General features: G+C 33.9%; 4 protein-coding genes across 4 annotated transcripts in view; 1 reads left to right on the top strand and 3 right to left on the bottom strand.

Annotated features, from left to right (window-relative positions):
- Nucleotides 1-18194, bottom strand: part of LOC133336309 (uncharacterized) — a 424576-nt gene that overhangs the window by 401817 nt on the left and 4565 nt on the right. The window lies entirely within an intron of this gene.
- On the bottom strand, nucleotides 2-10444 carry LOC133336287 (lysozyme c-1-like). The gene is made up of 5 exons (XM_061544570.1): nucleotides 10399-10444; nucleotides 6715-6888; nucleotides 2297-2464; nucleotides 1732-1905; nucleotides 2-195 (listed from the first exon to the last, which is right to left on the bottom strand). The coding sequence occupies exons 1-5, from the start codon at nucleotides 10442-10444 to the stop codon at nucleotides 2-4; spliced, it is 756 nt and encodes a 251-aa protein (XP_061400554.1).
- Nucleotides 10550-12702, bottom strand: LOC133336277 (lysozyme). The gene is made up of 4 exons (XM_061544560.1): nucleotides 12549-12702; nucleotides 12386-12474; nucleotides 11181-11244; nucleotides 10550-10748 (listed from the first exon to the last, which is right to left on the bottom strand). Exons 1-4 carry the CDS (start codon nucleotides 12694-12696, stop codon nucleotides 10615-10617), a joined length of 435 nt encoding a protein of 144 aa, XP_061400544.1. The 5' UTR covers nucleotides 12697-12702; the 3' UTR covers nucleotides 10550-10614.
- LOC133336286 (uncharacterized) lies at nucleotides 14753-17570 on the top strand. Its single transcript, XM_061544569.1, has 6 exons — nucleotides 14753-15184; nucleotides 15248-15729; nucleotides 15791-16511; nucleotides 16578-16724; nucleotides 16789-16874; nucleotides 16944-17570. The coding sequence occupies exons 1-6, from the start codon at nucleotides 14753-14755 to the stop codon at nucleotides 17563-17565; spliced, it is 2490 nt and encodes an 829-aa protein (XP_061400553.1). The 3' UTR covers nucleotides 17566-17570.

The raw sequence follows: 18194 nt of genomic DNA, 5'->3' as shown, positions 1-18194 counted from the left end.
TTTAATGTCTATAAGTGGAAGCAAATAATCGTGATAATGGTGTAACCGTATTTATATTACATGCCACACTCAAATTCGGTAGATTTTGTTGATTTCGGCAAAATGAACTCCAACCATTCCAATTTTGGAATCCTTTCAAATCAAAGATTCTTTGGGCACACTCCACATCATCCGAAATGTCATCGTTGAGGAAATCTAAAACAAAGAAACATTTAATTAATCAATATTGAATATAAATAATTAAGAAAAATAAGAAACAAATGTGTTATGTATATTCGGCTAGGTTCTTTCTAATTATTCTTTAAAAAATCACGTCTATAGTCAGTCGCGTTGATTCTTCACTAATTTTTTTAAAAAATCCATTCTTATAGGCTAGTATTCCTTAAAAAAATTCTTTATACATTTAAGGTTTTATTCGGAGAGGTAAAATAAAAAATATTTAAAAAAACTGAAGTTTTGTCGTGGATGTCCTTTGAAAATATTTTTTGAAATCAAAGGTGGTCGTGGAGGCCCTTTTAAAATTTTATTTAAAAAATCCAGGTTTTAGACAGGAAGGTTGTTCAAAAGCATTCTTTAAATATCCCCGCTTATATTTCTGTTATTCCTTGAAAAATATTCTTTAAATTTTTCTTTAATTTTTTTAATTTAATTTTACACGATTATAGTCAGGTTGGTCCTTTTAAAATATTTGTATAAAAAGAACGTGCTTTTAGTCAGGTTGGTTCTTCAAAAATATTCTTTAAAATATCCACTCTTAGGAGTCGGATTTTCCTTCAAAAATATTCTTAAAAAATCATGCTTGTTGTTCGTTGGTTATTCAAAATATTTTTTAAAAAATCTACTCTTACAATTGGGATGGTCCTTCAAAAATATTCTTTAAAAAATCCACGCTTATAGTGTAGTGGGTCCTTCAAAATATTCTTTATAAATCCAAGGTTTTAGTCAGAGAGGTCCTTCAAAAATATTCTTTAAAAAATCCAAGGATGGTTCTTCAAAGATATTCTTTAAAAAATCCAAGGATGGTTCTTCAATGATATTCTTTAAAAGTCCACGCTTATAGGTCGGATGGTCCTTTAAAAATATTCTTTAAAAATCCAAGCTTATAAGCTTTCAATATTTCTTCAAGAAAATTCTTTAAAAAATCCACGCTTATATACACGATAGTACAAAAATAATCATTAAAAAATCACGATTAGAGACCGGCTGATGCTTCGAAAATATTATTTAAAAAATGCACGCACGTCAGGATGGTCCTTCAAAAAGGTATTTTTTTTATAAAATTCACGATTATCAACCTTATATCGGTCATTATGTATATTTTTTTTTTAATCCAAATCAGGATTATTGTCTTGCTGGTCCTTGGAAACTATTCTTTAAAAATTCCGCGCTAATTGTGTGGAATGTCTTTCAAAAATACTTAAACGATTCACGTTTACAGTTAGGATGGTTCTATAAAATTATTCTTTAAAAATCTACGCCACTGTTCAAAGCCTTGCAAACATTTTCTAGCAAAAATGGGTCTTTCAAAAATATTATCCAAAAATTGCATACACCAAAAGTATCAAAAAAAAAAAAAAAAAAAAAAAAAAAAAAAAAAAATCCACGTTTATCGCCATATTAGTCCTTCAAAACTATTTTCGTTTAAATAGATTTTCTAGTTCCGAATGTCCTTCAAAAATTAGTCGCTCGAAAATTTTCCTTAATAAATGCCTTTTCCATCTCTTCACTTACTTTCACATTTCACTTTACAACAGGGATATTTCTGGGTATCACAGGATGTTACTTTGCTGCCAGCACTGCATTCTTTGCTGCTTATCTGGAAAATGCCAAATTTATTGACCCCATTACCCAGGCGAGTCAGCTTATTTGTGTCGCGATTACTTTCATGTTCGATTAAGCAGATCCCTGGAAGAATATAGAGAAGAAGAATTTTAATAATTTAATTTTGGAAAATAAAATTTTGTTGAAAATAAAGAAATTAAAATCTGAAAGAAAAGTCCCCAAGGACCATCGTGGACCTTTATTTAGGTTCTCATATATAGTTCAAGTACTAGGACCTTCACCATGATGAAGGTCCTATGTTCAAGTGCAGGTATAGATATTTCGTTTTTCAGATTCACAGAAAATGTAATATGTAGGCCCATATTTTCAGTCTCTATGTAAGAATCGACAGACCAGTTTTATATATTTTACTTGTTCGGTGCATTCAACATTTATTATATATTTGATATAATTTTTCGAAAACTTGTTGTTTTAATTTGTAAAAATTCTAAAAAAGTTATTAACATATACTTACAATTTGATAAAAATGTTTTATTAACTTTGTATTTTTCCACCAGTTCACGGGATAATTCACAGCGTAAATACTTTTTGCCATAGGCGGGGCAGGTACAATGCAACAGCAGGACAATTACAATTGTAATTGATGTAATAAATTTGAAATTTCGACTTTTCATATTATATCCTTTATACAAAAATTAAAAAAAAATAATAAATTAGTAATAGATCCCCAAATAGTTCCGCAACGGATGAGATATTTTCAAAAAGTGGCAATCGGAATTGAACGAAAATAGGCAAAGAAAATAAAATTGGAATTTTTTTCAACTATGACGTTTATTTGTAAGAATATTTAACTATGAGATAACAAAACAACAAAGATAATAACATTTGTTTTAAATAATTTAGTTTTTGGGGTAATTTTCTGTGTGTTTGTTTACAAACATTAGCATAAAACAGTGGATCCTGGCTATGAAGAACAAACTGTTGGTAGACACGTGGTTAAGAGAGAATTAATGGAAATAAAAAATATTTCGTGAAGAAAACTTTATCCTATATATCCATAGGGTTGTAATTAGAGGGTGGAGATTTGACCATTCAAAAATGTTCTTAAAAGTCGTGGGGCCATAAAAAACCACATTCAAGATAATTGAAGTTCTTAAAAATATTCTTTTGCAAATCCCTCAAGAATATTCTTTATCAAATCCATGATTGGGGCCTCGATAGTCCTTAAAAATATTCTTGAAAATCCAAGCTCTATAAAACCATATTCAAAATTTACGTTTAAAATATTCTTTAAAAAAATCCAAAAACTTTCAAAAATATTAATCATATACTATTTCCGGTACTCCTACAAAAATATTATTTAAAAATCCACGCTTAAATTACCATTTGTACTTGAAAAATATTCTTTAAAAATCCACACTACAGTTTGACTCTTCAAATATATTCTAATAAAAATTCACTTTGTAGTTTGGGCCTTCAAATATATTCTTATAAAAATCCGCTCTTATAGTTTGGCCCTTCAGAAGTATTCCCAGTATAAACTTCTATTAGTCCTTCCAAAATATTCTTTAAAAATCTCCGCTTATGATCCGGTTGGTCATATCAAAATATTCATTAAAAATCCACACCTATAATCAGGTAGGCCCTGCCAAAATATTCTTTAAAAATCAACGCTTATAATCAAGTAGGTCCTTCCAAAATACAAAACCAAAGCCCAATCATTCCAATAGAAACGTTCAGAAGAGCCAAGGGCAAAAAAGATAATCAAGTTCCAGGTTTGCTCACTTGATGCTTGCATTCTGCCACAGGTCGGATGGTCACTAAATAAATTGCGGTACGCGCAAAGCAATTCGTCAGAAAACCAACGAATCGCGTTTTTTGGTTCGCTCCCCATAAGGAATTAGAGCATTCACTTAGTTTCATAGTTCATTTTGGTTAATTCGGCCACGATCTAGTTGAACGATTGGATCAATAGGAACTAAGAATCGCGAATTAAAAAGGAATTACTTGAACAAAACAATCTAAATGAACGAAAGAAACAGACCTAGTACCGATCGTTGCTTGTGAGGGAGTTTTTGGCCAAAAATAAAACCATCGCATTCACCGGACTTGGCCCCAGCTGCCTTTTCCTCTTCCCAAAACTAAAGGCAGCGATAAAAAGAAAGCGTTTTGCTATAATAAAGGAGGAGTAAAGCAGGAGCTTTTGGCTATACCAAAAAACGAGATTCAGCGGTTCGTCATGTATATTGGATTTGAACGCTATGCTATATATTCATTTCATACCCGTTCCACTGTATCTATTATTTTCAACAGATCTCTTCACCATTCATTCACCCATCCATCAGAGTAAGAGAGCAAACAATTGCCCAGATATAACCGGTTGAATTATTGGTCGAATCGATCGCCGTTCCGTTAGACAAACAGTCCGACAAACGGAATGACAGACTGACTGGCATACAAACAGCCATAACAACGTGTGAGTAAAAACAAAGACGAAGAAGCAACCGAAAAAAATAATAGAAACAAAAACAGCAATTGCTTCAACAAAACACACTTAAACCGCCGATAAGGAAGAATCATCTTTCTATTCCGGCCATAAATGGTGATTGCAACCTTTTGTGTTTCTAGGTTTTTGCCACAAATTGAAGCAGGTGAAGAAGATGTTCGTTCTAGTTGTATGAAACTGTGTTTATTTTTTTCTTCAGTTGGGTTCAATTCTAAAAACTGGATGTTTAAATAGATTTCACCAAAGAGTTTGTGATTTTTTTCTTCAAATGTTTTCAATGCATAAATATTAAAAAAACATGCAATTTGTAAACCTTTTTCTTTCAGATCTCTGTTTTGTGTTCTGCTTCTTGTTTTGTATATTATTATTTTTTGTTGTTGCAATATATCTCTCCCCTCTCCCGAATTTTCAAAAATAAATTTAAAAACACTTGTTGTTTCAATAAGTACGCTTTAAATACTAAAAGACCTGCTATACGGAACACAATTGTACGGACAAAACGCCACCGACAACGACGACGACGACACGATGGATGACAACGACGATAACAAAATACAACAGCAAATACAAAAGCACAATAAAAACATTGTTTAAATTTATTGTTGTTTTTGTTGTCATCGTGGTTGTATTATATGAATATTGTAGTATATTTAATATTTTTTTCTGGTTGTGTATTGTTTTGTTTTTAGTTAATATTTTGTGTGTGTTTTCAGTTCTGCACATTTCTCTCGTTGTTGTTGTCACGGTTTTATACAATTAAATTTGCTGTTTAGTGATTTCTATTGAGTATGTCAACAACAACAAGACTACCAACTATCATAATGTAAATAATTCAAAAAGTATATTGGATCGAGGCGAATTAAATGTGCTCTACATTAGTTCTCTACCTTTTACAAAACATTTCTCTTTATAATTCAAAATAATTTCAATTACATAAAAAATCCAAGCTTATATCCACGATAGTCCCCCAAAATATTCGTTAAAACATCACGATTATAGACCGGCTGGTCCTTCGAAAATATTTTTTAAAAAATGTACGCTTATAGTCAGGATGGTCCTTTAAAAATGATTTTTTTTTATAAAATTCACAATTATCGACCTTATATTGGTCATAATATTCTTTAAAAAAATTCAAATCAGAAAGTTATTTCAAAAATATGTAAGAAAATCCACGATAATCGCCCGGCTGGTCCTTGGAAAATATTCTTTCAACATTTCGCGCTAATTATCAGGAAGGTCTTTCAAAAATACTTTAAAAATCCACGCTTTCAATCAGGATGGTTCTAAAAAATTATTCTTTAAATCTGTTTGATGATCGTTCGGCTGAAGGTCAATGAAAAACGTTTGTTTTTGTTTAAGTTTGACTGTGACGTTAAAGTAATGTAGACGCTTTTCTTCTACGTTAATATATATATCTCTGAAGATGATTGTCGATGACAATCGAAATATTGGAAAAATAATAAATTAGAGATGGTTCATCGAGCTTGAGGTCAATGTTTTGTATTTATTTATTATTTTCCAATATTTCGAAATTCGTTGAATTTCATCTTCAGGGAAGTTTGATCTACAATAAATAAACATTACAACTAATTAGAATATATGTCACAGCTTTTTAATACTAAAAACATATAACTCATAAGATATGATCGCTTACTTTTAAATAACAAACATTAAATAATTATCTTAAAACTAGCGTAGTGTGACTACCACGGTCAAAAGTTATTATTGCACTGATTGTTATTTGTTAATTCTCCCCTCCTACGCGTTAGATGTCTGTAGCAATAAGCTGTGTTGTCTGTGTCTGCTTTGTTGTTGATTCGTTTTGTTGTTGGTAAACTATTGATGTGGAGCATCTCTATTTTTAGTCTCTTGTTGTAATGGCTCTCTTCTTGTAACACTTTCACGTCGTCTATGTTAGGTAAGTGATTGTTGTGTTTACAGTGTTCTGCTAACGCCGTTTTTTGTATTGAATTTGTGTTTCTTAATTTAATGTCAGATTTATGTGCTGACATTCGCGTTTTCAGTTTATTTTTTGTTGTTCCAACATATAATTTTCCGCAACCTTCTTTCTCGTTAAATAAAAAACAAAGTTAAACTAAAACAAACGTTTATCATTGACCTTCAGCCGAACGATCATCAAACAGAATTAAAAATTTCCAGGTCAACTATAAAGAACAACAGCATTCATTAAATCCACGCAATCTGAACAGCCTAGCTAAAAAATTTCTGCCAAAGATGGATCTTCCAAACGTATTATCCCAAAAATTCATCCTCCAAAAGTATCCTCTAAAAATCCACGATTATTGTCCCGTTAGTCTTTCAAAAACCTTTTTGCTTCAATAGATTGTGTAGTAGCGAACGTCTATCAAAAAGAAGTCGTTCGAAAATAATCTCTTAAGAAATCCCTTTTCCGTCCATTCACTTACTTTCAAATTTTACATTACAACATGGATATTTATGGGTATCACAGGATGTTACTTTGCTGCCAGCACTGCATTCTTTGCTGCTTATCTGGAAAATGCCAAATTTATTTACACCATTACCCAGACATGTCAGTTTATTTTTGTCGCGATTTCTTTCATGTTCGATTAAACAGATCCCTGAAAAATAAAAATAAAAAAATATATATTGATAATAAATAAGAAAAATCTGAAGACCTCCATGAACCATCTTGAGCTTTTATTTCGACACGCATTCATATGAAATGTATTCGAAGCCCCTTGTCACCTAGAGGAAAATTGGCTACATCAAATAAGCAAGGACTCCAACCAGTGCCCAAAATTCAATGAGGCATTGTTTCTAGGCCACGATAGATAGCATACACACCTAACTAAACTAACACAAGGCTAATAGATCTAGTAAATTAGCGATGGAGGAGTTACAAGAAAAAAAAAACGAATTGAGAAATAGATTAAATAGATTATTAGAATTTCCTTCAAAATTCAGCAGAATCTTACGATTTCCCATTACGACAAATAGATTTCAAACCTACATACATTAATAATTTTGCTGGTGTATTTGTTCTCCGTTCTCTTTTCGTTGATTTTTATTTCCCATCTTCTATAGGGATAACAAAGCAATACTAAACCAATAAAGCACACGAGGACGGAGATAATGCCACCCAGAGGTAAATTGCAAAACTAAATAAGCAAGACACCCAACCTATGCACAAAATTCAATGGTATGTTGTTTCTAGGAAGCAATAGATGGCAACCCTAGGAAGCGATAGTTGGAATAAAAAACAACATTAATAAGAACTGATAGAATAAGATTTGAACTTATGTTCCAAAAGTAGGTAAAAATCTTGATATATTCAAACTCGAAATTATATGCTATCCTTTTTAAACATTAAAAAAATTAGTCTCCTTTAATATAGACGTTAAAAATTCCCCCTTTCATAATGCTCTTTTGTTACCAATGTCTACATAAATCCACAATTCCTTCCATTTTTTTTTTCAAAATCTATACCGTACTAAACTGTAAAAATCCCCTATACGATATATTCATTATGCAAAATGCGTATTAAATTTGTTTCAAATACCTCAACGCTTGTTGTCAATGGAATAAAGAAAACAAACTGTATTTAGCACCGCCACAATCAAATCCACATTTAAATTTTATATGACCATGTGTAGGGGTTTAAAGTACAAAACAGATAATTGTGTTTGTCCGCTTGTGTTATTGTTTTACTATGTGCAAATATTTTATTTAATAGTGTTTATTTAAATTTCAAAACTTAAATCATATGTTTAAGCTTTTTATTTATCTAGTGGAATGGAGAGTGATCGTGTCGCCAAATGCCTTTAGCGAAAGTATTATTCAGAAAGATAAATTGTGTAGTGGGTGTCTAAGCTTTTTATTTGCATAATCTCAGTAGTATACTCTCTTCTTGCTCTATCTCTCTCTTTGAACACGATCACTGCATATTCTTATCTGATGTTGATTTTTTTTAATTTACATGCAATCAGCCAATAAAATGTCGACAATATAGTGTTATCAGTTATTACTGAATTCTCGGAATCCCCCCAGTGTTACGGGAAATAAAATATTGCATCAAATATTTGATTACAAATTGCAAATGCAGCACAAAATAAGTTTGTTAATTGAATTATGATAATATAAAAATTCATTCAGCTCGCCTGAAGTCTTTTTAGACGAAAGACTCCCTTCAGAGATTGCCTATAAAATCTTTAGATCGTATATAAAGAATCCCTCCATCTCGTTCATAAAGACTCCCTTTAACTCGTCTATAAAAATCACCTGATCTCGCCTATGAAGACACCCTCTGCTCTCCTATAAATAATTCTTTACCTCGTCTATAAATACTCTCTTCCTGTCGTCAAAAGACTCCCTCCAACTTGTCTATAAAGATGCCCTTTAGCTCGTATATAAAGACTCCCTTCAGCTCGTCTATAAAGACTCCCTTCAGCTCGTCTATAAAGACTCCCTTCAGCTCGTCTATAGAGACTCCCTTCAGCTCGTCTATAAAGACTCCCTTCAGCTCGTCTATAAAGACTCCCTTCAGCTCGTCTATAAAGACTCCCTTCAGCTCGTCTATAAAGACTCCCTTCAGCTCGTCTATAAAGACTCCCTTCAGCTCGTCTATAAAGACTCCCTTCAGCTCGTCTATAAAGACTCCCTTCAGCTCGTCTATAAAGACTCCCTTCAGCTCGTCTATAAAGACTCCCTTCAGCTCGTCTATAAAGACTCCCTTCAGCTCGTCTATAAAGACTCCCTTCAGCTCGTCTATAAAGACTCCCTTCAGCTCGCCGATAAAGACTCCCTTCAGCTCGTCTATAAAGACTCCCTTCAGCTCGCCGATTAAGACTCCCTTCAGCTCGTCTATAAAGACTCCCTTCAGCTCGCCGATTAAGACTCCCTTCAGCTCGTCTATAAAGACTCCCTTCAGCTCGCCGATAAAGACTCCCTTCAGCTCGTCTATAAAGACTCCCTTCAGCTCGCCGATAAAGACTCCCTTCAGCTCGCCGATAAAGACTCCCTTCAGCTCGTCTATAAAGACTCCCTTCAGCTCGCCGATAAAGACTCCCTTCAGCTCGTCTATAAAGACTCCCTTCAGCTCGCCGATAAAGACTCCCTTCAGCTCGTCTATAAAGACTCCCTTCAGCTCGTCTATAAAGACTCCCTTCAGCTCGTCTATAAAGACTCCCTTCAGCTCGTCTATAAAGACTCCCTTCAGCTCGTCTATAAAGACTCCCTTCAGCTCGTCTATAAAGACTCCCTTCAGCTCGTCTATAAAGACTCCCTTCAGCTCGTCTATAAAGACTCCCTTCAGCTCGTCTATAAACACTCCCTTCAGCTCGTCTATAAAGATGCCCTTAGCTCGCATATAAAGACTCCCTTTAGATCGTCTAAAAAGACTCCCTTCAGCTCGTCTATAAAGACTCCCTTCAGCTCGTCTATAAAGACTCCCTTCAGCTCGTCTATAAAGACTCCCTTCAGCTCGTCTATAAAGACTCCCTTCAGCTCGTCTATAAAGACTCCCTTCAGCTCGTCTACAACGACTTCCTTACAGTTGGTCTGTAAAGTCTACTTTCAGCTCGTCTATAAAGACTCCCTTCAGCTCGTCTATAAAGACTCCCTTTAGCTCGTCTATAAAGACTCCCTTTAGCTCGTCTATAAAGACTCCCTTCAGATCGTCTATAAAGACTCCCTTCAGCTCGTCTATAAAGACTCCCTTCAGCTCGTCTATAAAGACTAACTTCAACTCGTCTATCTTCCCGGTTCTAAAATATACCCATTGAAACATATTCATATATTTTTATTTTAAAATAAACAAAATGCAAAAATTAGATTAAATTAAAAAAAAAATAGTAGCAGACAACTTAAATTTCTGACTTAAGACTTAGGCATACATAAATACAAACATACATATTTTAGACTAAAATTTATTTTAAATAAAATACCAATTTTTTTAAACTTGTTGTTATAATTTTCTTGCGATATTGTAACAAGAACGAGTCAACGATGGCAGCGACAAATACTTAATATTATTATTTTTATTGTTGTTTCGTTGTGAAAAAACTACAATGAATTTAGTTAGTCTTACAAATGAAGAATAAAAAAAAACGCAAAACTTTGTTTACACCAACACTCAAACTCCTCCTGGTGTGGCTGTTTTTTTGTTTTGGATGTCATTCTTTCAAACCACACTCCATTCACTCCGTTGTTTTTAGTTTTTTGTTTTGGTTTAAACTCGAAGAAACTACCCACATTCTCTACCCAACCAACTATGGCTGTGGACTTGGCAGCAGACAGCCAAACCGCCAACCAACCAAGCCACCGATCGTCGTCATTCCATTTCAAACTCAGCAGCGAGATACATCTGGTAATGATCGCCCACGACATTTATTTACCCAACCAGGCCAAGCCTGAAACCCATGACGATTAAAAATCTGCATGGCACATCGCGAATCATCCGAAATTTCATCATTTAAGAAATCTACCCAAAAAGAAGAAGAAGACGAAAAAACATTGAAACTACAACAAAAGGCCTCAGTATTTTAAATTCTAAGTATATATGGTCTCGGTCTCATGTCTCATATAAAAAGGGTGTGTAGTAGGGCACCGTATTTATTTTTTTTTTGCCTTGTTTTGTTGTGATATGTGGCATGCTGGGCATATTCGTTCGTTGTCAGTCATCCAGCCAGCCAGACACAATGACTTTGAGTAGGCTGTTTAACAATATTGTTAGCAATCATGGAATGGAAATTAAAGAAAGTTCTTGGTGGTAATGGTATATAAGCTGAGGTGATTGGGTGTTGTAAGAGGGGAATTTATGTTTCGTTTTTTTAATATTTGTTCCCAAACAATGGAATTGTGTGTGTTCATGTAATGGAATGTAATTATATTTCTATAAAAAAAAATAATTTACCTTCACATTTAATATTGCAAATGCCACCCTTACGCCCTTTTCGGCACCAATTTTTACTATTTATCTGTAAATAATTTTTAATAATAATTGAAATACGAATAAAAAAATTTATTATGTTATACTACAATACAAATTTCAATCATCTATGTGAGTCCTCTCCCAGTCATCGACAAATACTGTCTTCAATTATATTTAAAAAAACTCCTATCACTCCTTCAAAATCTCTGGTTTCTCATATAGCCTTCATTCAGCTCTCTGATCTGGTCTATAGAAGACTCCCTTTAGTTGGCCTGTAGAAAACTCTCTTTAATTCGTCTATAGAATAATTCCTTTAGCTCGTCTATAAATACTTCCTTGAGTTCATCCGTGAATATTCCCTTCCGGCTCATCGGAAAAGACTTCAGTTTGTCTAAAAAGACTCCCTTCAATTCGACGTTTAATACCCCTTTAGCTCATCTATAAATACTCCCTTCAGTTCGTCTATAACGACTCCTTTCAGTTCCCCTATAAACTCTCCCTTCCGTCTACAAAGACTCCCTCCAATTCGTCTATAAATACCCCTTCAGCTCTATAAAGACTCCTTGCTTATATAATAAGACTCCCTTTAGTTTCTGTATAGGTGTATCCTTCAGCTCGTCTTTAAAACTTCCTTCAACTCATATATAAAGACTCCTTTTAGATCGTCTACAAAGATTCCCATCAGCACGTTTATGTAGAGATTCATCATTCAATTTATATATAAAGATAGCTTTCACTCATATATAAAGCCAACCTCAGCCCATACATAAGGACAGCTTTATGATCATCTATATATAAAGCCTTCTAATATATATATAGACATCCTCCAGATCATCTACATAGGCACTGTCTATAAAGATCGACTTCAGCTAGCCTTTTAAAAGATCTCCAGCTCGCCTGCTTATACAGCCTTCAGATTGTCTATAAGGACATCCATTAGGTATTCTGTAATAAAATATAAATCCCGCCCCTCAGTTAGTCTATTAAGTGTATCGCTTCAACTTGAAAATAAAATAATCCCTGCCTCGGGTCTTTAAAATAATATTTATTCAATTCCTTTATAAAGGACTCTACTCCAATTAGCTTGTCCATAAAAGTTTCCTCCAGCTCGTATTTTTTAATATAAGTCCAACTTTTTTTCTTATCTATTCATATCTTGCATTTTAAATATCAAAATGCATATTTACCTGAAATAGTCCATAACCCACACTTTGATTTGATAATTGCATAACTTTTGAAGTACTACGGCCGCTCTCATTCTCCACCAGGCACACCCCTATGAAATATATTGAAAATTTTATAAATTAGTTTACCCAAGGATATAGGAAACATGTCCTGGGATTTACATACAATTTGCTAAATAACTTCTTGGGAAATCGTGACGCAATAGCTCCTTGGCCAATTGGCAGCGGGTAAACATTTTGCTCGAACACTCCGGCGGCAAGAGAGTAAAATATATTAAAGCCCAAAGGGCGGCAGCGTTTTTGAAATTTAACATTTTTAAACTCATAATTAATTAAACCAGATATAATTATTTATTGTTTCCAATTCGTCAATTGTGAACTAAGCATTTGATTTGATTCGAATTTCTATAATAAGGATATGATCTCTTATCTTTTGATAAATGTTGATAAATTTGAAAGTGATTTCTTTAAAAAATGTCAACAACACTCGCGTTGCAACAACAGCGTCTTAAAGCAACACGTCTCAAATTTCCACTCTAACTAATTTCGTTGTCGCATAAAAATGGTCTTTTAAAGACTCGGTGATCTTCCAAAAAATGTGGATTACGTGATTTATCGTCGCGTCTTTTCACTTTCCATTTCTAGTGCAAATTGTAAAAAAAACGGAAAACGCATTGTGTGTCATTTTATCTATGACATTAGATGAACATTCATCATCCATTTCATTCGTCGTCCATTCATAGTCAAGAATTTGTTTTTTTTCGGATCTGAATTGTAAAATTAAATTAAGTGGCAGATTATGTGTGATAATTTGTTGTAATCTAACATGATCGCCTACAACCGAAATATACATTTATCACATTGGTTTACAGTTGTGGGGGAAATTTTAGAACTTGTAATAAAAATATAGAAATTGTAGTAAAAAAATGTTATATAAACAGGGATACACTGATTCTTCGTCGTCTATAAAAAAATTCCCTCAACCCGTCTAGAAAAATACTCCCTTCAGTCCGTCTAAAAAATCCCTTTATCTCGTCCATAAAGACTTACTTAAAGTCATCTAAAAAGCTTTCAACTCGTCTAAAACAGACTCCCCTCAGTTATAAACACACCCATTATCTCACATATAAAGACTCCTAGAGACCGATTATAAAGACTCCCATCGGCTCGCCTAAAATCTACCCTTCAGCTCCCAGCAGGTAGTCATAAAAAACATCATTCAGATCTTCTTTTAAAAAGGCTCCGTACATCTCTTTTAAAAAGACTCCCTTCAGCTCGCCTAAAAATACTCCTATCGTCTATAAAGACTCCATTCGGCTCGTCCATAAAGACAACCTGCAACTTGTCTACAAAGACTCCCTTAAGCTCATCTATAGAGACTCTTTTCAACTCGTCTACAAATGTCTCTCTTCAGCTCGTCTCTAAAGACTCCCATCAGCTCACATACAAAAAGAAAGACTCTCTTCAGAACGTCTGAAAATCTTCATTCAGTCCTTTTTCGTTTCCATAGAATTCGATTCAGTCTCATTGCGATTAGGTTTTGACAATTTTTATGAATACGACCATTGGCCATTCTCTTTATTATAAAACAAACATCCGATCATTTATTGGAAAATCCTTTATTAGGTTTTCAAATCCCACTAAATAGGTGGTTTTCCCTTTCTAATTCCCCCCATAAAATTATTCTGTATATTATTGTACTTTTTATTTTGTTGAAAATCTTATTTTTTACTCCACACAGCTGTAATAAAAATAGCATAAATTTTTTTGTAGGAAAATATTTGCCACATTTAAAATAAAATGGGTTATGATGTCTGATCAGATAACATTGGTTTTGGCAAATTGGGTCATAACATGCCATTGTGGCTCAATTCCTCTTCTAATAGAATTAAATATGTCAAAGTGTCAAAAAACCAACAACAACAACAAAGAAATATTTATTTCATGGAAACAAATGGGATCACTTTTCCTTTCTGTTGCCCCGCAGGCATTATCAAAGTTAAAAATAAAAACTAAAAACTAAATTGAAGTAAATTTTCCATCGCCTGACAGTTTTTGTTGTTGTTGTCATATTGTTTACACATAGATTCAGTCCGAGTAACTGACCATAGACAATGCAAGCGATGCATTTATTTGCATTGACAATATGTACAGCAACAACAACAACAACTAGCACTAATATAATGACGACGATGTTGAAGCTTGCGAAGCGACAACAAACCATTCAATGCATCAAGGTTGGTTTCCTCTTAAGTAATTGTTTTGTTTTCTGTTTGTTTTTCTTTCAAGATCACGCGCGCACTCACACACACACATACATCTGAGATAACTCTTGTCACGGACGTCAACGATTCCACAAAATAATACAAAATGTGTCAATTTGTGTTGATGTTGTTCTTCAGCAGTTTAATGGTCATTGTCCTGGGCCAGACAATTGATGCCTCATCAGCAATGCTTAGAAGTGAACAGAATAATACTACATATTTGGCCTCGACGACAACAATACCAACTGTGACAAAAGCCAAGGCATTTTCTACGGGATTTGAAGTTGCTTCCTCCACAGTGGCTTATGTGGCCTCATCATCATCTCCCACACCATTGCCCTTGAATCGAAAAAATGCCAAGTTTTTTAAAAAACCCTCATCGACAAAGAGAAGGAAAGCGGTGGATGTTTCATCCATACCCATTGGAGATGATACCACCGAATGGCGGTGTCCCAATATAACAGTATCACGCAGTCTGGAATGTGGTTGTGATCTGCCACATACTTTGAGGTGTAATGGGGATTTACATGGTTTGGCGGTAAGTTTCGGATTTAATCGCAAATAAATAATTCATTTAAATAATCGATTTTTTCTTTTCCAGGTCTTATCGGACAATCTAAGGTCCTCACCCTACTCCGTGGCCTTATTGGATGTTTCGTTACGTAATGTCACATTTCTGAGTGACGCTAGAATATTTGACAATGTCTCACTGCGCTGCCTAATCATATCTTCGGGTGAAATTAAACGTGTCCACAAATCTGCCTTTTTGGGCATAAAAGGTCCCTTATTGGCTTTGGGTTTACCCGGAAATGCTCTGCTAGCTGTACCCTGGAGTTCATTATCAACATTGGTGGACTTGGAACGTTTGGATTTATCAAATAATAAAATAAAAGCATTGGGTACCTCGGATTTGGCTGCCTTAGTTAATTTGGAATATTTGGATATGAGCAATAATCAACTGTCAAGTATATCTCAAAGGACATTTGCGAATTTAAGGCGTTTGGAAGTACTGAAATTGGGTGGTAATCGTTTGGGTGATTATGCTTCCAGTTTAAAGGCCCTAATGCAGTGTCATAATTTGAGGTTTGTAATTTTTTGAGATTTATTACAATTCTTATTCAAATAATTTTCAATTTCTTTACAGAGACCTGGATCTAAGTGCCAACAATTTAAGTGGCAATCTCTCGGCCAGTTCCATACCAGTTCTGAAAAATCTAGCCAGTTTAAATTTAAATCGCAACCTTATCAAAAGTATACAAAATAAGGCACTGATGAATTTCTCGCGCTTAACCACCCTTTCGCTGAGGCATAATCAAATTGATGTCCTACAAGATCATGCCTTTTATGGTTTGGGCTCTTTGGAAACATTGGATTTAAGTTATAATGGTATTGTGGCAATTTCCAGTGCGTCACTGCAACATTTGACACGTCTAAAGACCTTGGATTTAACACATAACTTTTTACGAGCTCTAACCTCAGATCTCATTAAACCTCTGCCATCATTGGTAGAATTACGATTATCGGGTAATGATATTTCCATTGTGGCCAAACATGCTTTGGATGGTGCCCGGGAATTGAAAACATTGGTTATGGAAGAGAATCCCTTATCATGTGATTGTACAATGCGTGAATTTGCTGAATGGTTACAGGCTGCGAAGTTAGTGTCGCAGGATTTGTTGAAAATCACATGTGTTACACCACCCAAATTGGAGGGTGCCCCACTTATTCAGGTGCCCATGGAAATGTTAAGTTGTGGTGATATGGAAAACCTGGAAGAGGATAATGCCAATATCATAGAACAATTGGAGGCAATGGCCAAGCAGAATCATTCAACAAATCATCATATTAAGGATTTGTCGGAAGAGGTGGGTACTCATACAGGTTTATAAGGGATTGGTTTATATTTTATTCATTATTGTTTTTGATTACAGATTATCCTCCATGAATTACATTTTTCCGCTGATTATGGTCTCATATTAACCTGGATCATAAATCTTAGCAAAAACGATTATATGTGTGATGCCATTTTTGTCTACAAGGAAGAGAACATAAATGAAATTTTAATTGATAATTCACCAGTAAGTTGAAAGAAATATAACGAACTTCTGAAATGATTCTAATTGCTAAAATTCTTCTCTACAGATCCACTGTGAAAGTAAAATTATAAATGGCCAAAATACAGTTAGTGTTATTGTACCAGATAGTTCCTCGTTGGATATTGGTGAAAGGTAAGTTTTTAAATATTCAGATTTCAATTGAGATATAAAATCACTTTATCTCTCTCTCTTCTCTCCCAGTTATCGTTTCTGTTTGGTTATGGTCCAGGAACATAATGAACAATCTGATTTGACGGTGGGGTGTTCCAATATTACACAACTACAAGTGAGTAATAATGCAATGTTACCAAAAAATCGACAATTTGTGGCCAGACGTCCCTATGCTGATCTATCGAAATTCGATAGATCCCCACCACCACTACCAACAACATCCGATGTTGTATCATCGGAACAAAATACGAATATAGATTATAGTATTAATTCGCGTAAATTTAATACAATGACGTCGAGTCAACAACGTAACACAGATGGTGGTTATGATGATGAAGATGACGGGCCGCATACGACACATGCCGAAAATCCTTATGAATTTTTAAATTCTCTAAATAAAAGTTTTCTACCCGGTTTGGGATTGGGTATTTTGGTGACATCCATTATGGTCTTGATATGGGCTGCATCACGTCTACGACAAAATGTCAATCACAATAATAATAACAACAATAATATTATGCATGGTGATCGGCGTTCTAGTTCACCAACGGCCACAACATGTTATGCGGCATCGGAACATTTGGCCCGCCTGGCAGATACAGAAAATGGTGGTTCGCGTTATTTGAAACTACAAGCCACCACTAGTCTGTAGATTAATAGTTGGAAAAATATTATTGGACTTAAAAAATTACCCATTGTATGGTCCAAAGGTTCCTTTTTGAGTGTGCGGACCTTTGTTCTTTTATGTGATAGTACTTCTTTGTCATTTTTTTGATGAAGTACCCTTTTTGATTAATTAATACTACTAACTTTATTTATGTTTAGTTTTCAAATGATTAATTTTGTTTTTAAATTTAAATATAGAACTTTAAATTATTTAACAAAGAAACTTAACATTAGGTCCTAAGCCAAATATAATTGTTGTAATTTGTAATATTTAAATATTAGTATGTAATCTCAAATACTGCGTAGTTTTAAGTTTTAGTTATTTAGGTTTTGTTTTTTTTGTAATATTTTGTTTTGTAATGAATTCAAAAAAAATCAATACCTTATATCGGTCCTGTGCCATATGTTAAGTATATTTTGTAATTTATTTAAATATAATTTTTTATACTTAGAAATATAACACATTTGTTTATACACTAACCAATAAATAAGAGATAACTTATTAACACACACACACACTTACACACATTTAGTAGTTTTTTGGAAAATAAATTATCACAATTGATGAATTAAAAAAAATTTTAATTTTTATACCTTTTACTATATGTTTTTGCA

The sequence above is a fragment of the Musca vetustissima genome, unplaced genomic scaffold (assembly GCF_032173495.1).
Source record: "Musca vetustissima isolate MV318-11 ecotype Yass unplaced genomic scaffold, APGP_CSIRO_Mvet_v1 utg2253, whole genome shotgun sequence".
Taxonomy (NCBI): domain Eukaryota; kingdom Metazoa; phylum Arthropoda; class Insecta; order Diptera; family Muscidae; genus Musca; species Musca vetustissima.
Note: the sequence above shows the minus strand (reverse complement) of the source record. Positions and strands in the feature narration are given on the sequence as shown.

Bases quoted from the DNA above. Each gene is read 5' to 3' on its own strand.
- LOC133336287 (XM_061544570.1), bottom strand. From the start codon at position 10,444: ATGACATCCAAAACAAAAAAACAGCCACACCAGGAGGAGTTTGAGT. The intron at 6,889-10,398 runs GTTGGTGTAAAC...TTTATTTTTCAG, and splicing joins ACACCAGGAGGAGTTTGAGT to GGATCTGTTTAATCGAACAT. The intron at 2,465-6,714 runs GTAAGTGAATGG...TTTTGTATAAAG, and splicing joins TTGTAATGTAAAATTTGAAA to GATATAATATGAAAAGTCGA.
- LOC133336277 (XM_061544560.1), bottom strand. From the start codon at position 12,696: ATGTTAAATTTCAAAAACGCTGCCGCCCTTTGGGCTTTAATATATTTT. The intron at 12,475-12,548 runs GTATGTAAATCC...TATATTTCATAG, and splicing joins AAGAAGTTATTTAGCAAATT to GGGTGTGCCTGGTGGAGAAT. The intron at 11,245-12,385 runs GTAAATATGCAT...AATTATTTACAG, and splicing joins TGGGTTATGGACTATTTCAG to ATAAATAGTAAAAATTGGTG.
- LOC133336286 (XM_061544569.1), top strand. From the start codon at position 14,753: ATGTGTCAATTTGTGTTGATGTTGTTCTTCAGCAGTTTAATGGTCATT. The intron at 15,185-15,247 runs GTAAGTTTCGGA...TTTCTTTTCCAG, and splicing joins GGGATTTACATGGTTTGGCG to GTCTTATCGGACAATCTAAG. The intron at 16,512-16,577 runs GTGGGTACTCAT...TTTTGATTACAG, and splicing joins TTAAGGATTTGTCGGAAGAG to ATTATCCTCCATGAATTACA.